Genomic DNA, 4,104 nt, shown 5'->3' with positions numbered 1-4,104 from the left:
TATATATATATATATATATATATATATATAGCAGCAACAGCAACAACAGCTTAGAAGGAAATTTAACGACACCTAGAGGCAGCCCCTGTCAGTACGACCCCAGACCAACATGGAACGCAAGCAATCGTGAGGTTGCAATCCCCCATTCAAAATGCACCATCTATACATTCTTGTCCCCTCTCTTATACCCTCAGCCTTGTGTAGATGCATGCAAAACAAACAGCAGAATTCTCATATTTGCCTGCTACTGCATCGATATGGAGCTATACTCTTACGTCATTGAAGGGAGTCGCGTCACCTTCCCCCCCGATGATGGCTGCAGTTTTCCCCAGCAGACATTCGACAAGGTGACCAATTGTCATGCGAGACGGAACTGCATGCGGATTCATCAGCAAGTCAGGTACCACTCCGTCCTGCGCCGCAACCCATGCACATAAGCAACACAACAGAAATAACAATCACTTCAAGTAGTCTTCCTCACACGACACTCCGCAACAGTGCACGAAGTTGAACGGAACAGTTATTATGTAAAATAATTACCTCTGTAAAAGGCATGTCTTCTTGTCTGTAGGTAATACCGATCGTTCCCTTTTGTCCATGACGACTTGCAAACTTATCACCTGTTTGGGGAATGCGAACACTGCGCACTTTCACTTTGACGAATCGTGAGCCCTTGGAGTTCACACTCAACATAACAGTGTCCACAACCCCTGAAGGAAACAAACAATGGTCAAACAGCACGATACTGCTAATACATGCAGGCATGCATGCACGCAGCAATTCGTGGGAAGCCCAAATCCGCAATGAGTACACAACAGTAGAGCACAAAACTTATTGTCGATGGGAGATTACCATCGGACAACACTGGAGCGACGAGTCCTTCAATGAAAAGGATATTGGCTCCCTTAAACACGCCGCATGCAAAAAGGGCGCCATACTAATAAAACTTTGTTCACACGAAACTAAATTCGAATTGCTGTGTGTATGTATGCATTTACGCGTTAGTACATCTATTCATGTATAGCATACTAATACTATAAATTATTACCCTATGTATGACAGTATGTACGACAGTATGTGTACACTAAACTACGCCACCTACATGTAGAGAAAGTGGGTATACGTTAATTCACATTACATGTTTGCGCCGGTATTAGCTAGATTTGTCATTTGAGTGAAAATGCATTATATGCATTTTCATTCAAATGACAAATCTAGCTAATACCGACGCAAGCATGTAATACAGGCTCCGTACACTCCGTATACAGGAAATGCAGCAGATGTGATCACACAGAAGGCAAACAGTGCTAGCCCTTTCTAGCAGCATTCACAAACGCAACGCACCGCTTTCTGATGATCTTAAGCACAGCGAGCAGTCCTTCTTCGTCTTCGACAAATACGCTTCAGCCCCTGGAGGCGCCAGCGGGTCGTTGTCGTCGAAATTCGGTGAAGTCTGCAGAGATGAAAGGAGTAGCAAACAAACTAGAACGGTAGATGTAGCAAACGTACACCGTGTATTGCTGACTATAGACACCACACAATACAGAACATTCTGCCCATCAGCGTATAAGAAGCAGAGTTCGCGAGACAAATTTTTGGACAAAACATACGCATGCGATTCCTGAAAGTACAAATATGTACAATAGATTATATGCATCGCTATAAAATAGAATATTTGTAAGCATCCACAATACATATAGGCCTATATACAATATACACTTCTAAATACACACATATATGCTGATACATGCCATCTATGAGGCTCAACCAAAGGGCGCCAGGTTTACTTTGCCGACAATGACATCATCTCCCAGGACTCGGGAACCAGGTTCGACAAGGCCGTCGGTATCAAGCTTGGAGTAATCTCCTCTTTTCATTCCTGATGTTGTTTCCGCATTCGGTTGTTCGAAGCCTTCTACGATTAATGAGCCCTGTTGTTTTTCTTCTGCGCAGTATGTACGGCAGAAGAGGCTTCTGAAGAGGCCCCTATCGATGCTGTTGCGATTCATAATTAAAGAGTCCTCTTGGTTGTATCCGGAGTAGCAGAGAATCGCGACAATCGTATTGATTCCCGCAGGCAATTCTCTGAACTTGAGGTGCTCCATCGCTCGCGTACACACCAGCGGCTTCTGCGGGTAGTACAGCAGATGCGCTAGAGTGTCTAAACGCAAATTGAAGTTCGTTGTATACACCCCCATCGCTTGCTTCCCCATAGCGCTCTGGTAAACGTTACGCGGCGACTGGTTGTGGTCAGGAAACGGAATGATGGACGCGCAAACGCCCAAAATCAAGGACGGATGAATCTCGCAGTGCGTGTAAGGAATTGTTCTAAAGCAAAAACACGAAACAAAAATTAAATAGAGGAAAATCAAGATGACATGTGCGCAGATGAGCCATTTGGGTGCAGAGAAGCCAACAGGGAGAAACATTATCTACAGCCTTGTTTTGAAAACTATAACTGCTACAACGCAGACAAAGAACGAATCAAAGCATTAAAAGACGAATCGCGCCTCTTTTGAGGCTGCAATACATGCAACTATTTCCATCAAACTGCAACTAATTTTGAAGCCATTCTAAGCAGAAAATGCAACAAAACGCACAGAAAGACATCGCAGAAAACCATAACTCTGTCACACAAAGAAGAAAACGCAAGACCGTGTGTCAGGTGGTGACATCTGCTCGAGGGCAAATCCAATCAAAAGAAGATGCAGGGCAGTCACAACTGACATCATCCCTCCACCTTGCCCATTCTTATTCTGCAGATAAGAAGAAGATGCAAGACACTGTGTCATGAAACACTACTATCTATACACTGGTGACACGATTTAAAAGGATGAGGGAATCCTGTCTTACTTTCCCTTCTCTATAAGGTCCTTGTGAAACATCGCCACCATCGATGTTTCCTCCTCCTCACAATCAATGTATTCAATCACACCCTCCGCCATTAAGTGACCCCAACCCGCTCCCTTCTCAGCTGTGCCCATCATGGCCCGCACTCTCTCCACGTCGCGCTTGCGGATGCGCAGCATACCTGTTTCCTGAATAAAGAGAACAAATAATTCGACAAAATACTAGTAACAATACCACCCAATCAATCGTTAGGGGAAATAAAGAAACAGACCGGCCGTAGCACAAAATCTCTAATAGGAGATAATAATTAACAACATCCCCAGCATAGAAACAAACCATCCTAAACAATAATGCAGAGGATAATGCAGGTCTTAGGCAGGTGTTCTGTATTCTTATTTATATATACATCCACGTATCACACATTCCACTGGTATATTTGTTTGTTAGCACAAGTACACCACTGAAGATGCAAAAAAAGAAGCGGATGGACTCAAGAACCAACTGCTTCGTATACAGTACATACGTTGAACACTCTGCCCTATTGGACGTACACATCAATATTAACATAATATCCACATAACTAAAAATTGTAAGTAATAAAAATTGTATATTACAAAAGTAGAAGCAAGAAAATGCTTGCTGGGGGCTCACATTGTCGACTACGTAGAGAGGACGCATAGCGCGACCCGCGTCCGTAAATATTTTTACTTCCTGCACACCAAAAAACAGGCAGCAAACGAAAGCCTTCATATTTAAGAAAATGACATACGTATATATGTACATATGCATACAAATAGGGGCTAACCTATAACCGTAAACCCTAAACCCTAGCTAAACCCTAGCTAATGAAACATGTGTGCAAGTCTGTGGCGTCTTACGCGATTGATAATATCTCTGACGATGGATGTATCGTTACGGATGTGCCCCTTTCTTCTGATTTCTTTAAGGGTATTACAGAGGGTCTCTGCCTCATCAAAGCATCCTGCCCAATCTCCATTTATGAATACTTTGCATCTATCTTTGATACTCTCAGGCGAAATCTCATCAAGCCCATCAAGACCCCAGTCCTGAGACCACAAAGGATCGCATGCACCACCGAAGCAGCAGATACAGCAGCGCATGCACCTAAGGCGGCAACTGTTGACGGGCAGTGCCTGTGTTGCTGACAACTCAGCAGCAAAACAGCAAGCATAAGACCCCCAAAACGAAGAAGAAAGAATATATATATATATATATATATATATATATATATAT

At 43.3% G+C, this 4,104-nt stretch overlaps 1 protein-coding gene across 1 annotated transcript; it reads right to left on the bottom strand.

The window, feature by feature from the left end:
- Window positions 1-263: 263 nt before the first annotated feature.
- On the bottom strand, window positions 264-3,917 carry EMWEY_00057560 (DNA-directed RNA polymerase II subunit RPB2, putative; the record flags this gene model as incomplete). The annotated part of the gene is made up of 7 exons (XM_013480656.1): window positions 264-413; window positions 541-710; window positions 1,345-1,453; window positions 1,788-2,328; window positions 2,854-3,038; window positions 3,502-3,561; window positions 3,729-3,917. Coding segments are annotated over 7 exons (1,404 nt in total), but the record flags the coding sequence as incomplete, so codon positions are not given.
- Between the last annotated feature and the right edge of the window lie 187 nt (window positions 3,918-4,104).

This window comes from Eimeria maxima, genomic scaffold (genome assembly GCF_000499605.1).
Source record: "Eimeria maxima Weybridge genomic scaffold, Emw_scaff2170, whole genome shotgun sequence".
Taxonomy (NCBI): domain Eukaryota; phylum Apicomplexa; class Conoidasida; order Eucoccidiorida; family Eimeriidae; genus Eimeria; species Eimeria maxima.
The sequence above is the reverse complement of the archived record's forward strand: the minus strand, read 5'-3'. Positions and strand labels throughout refer to the sequence as shown.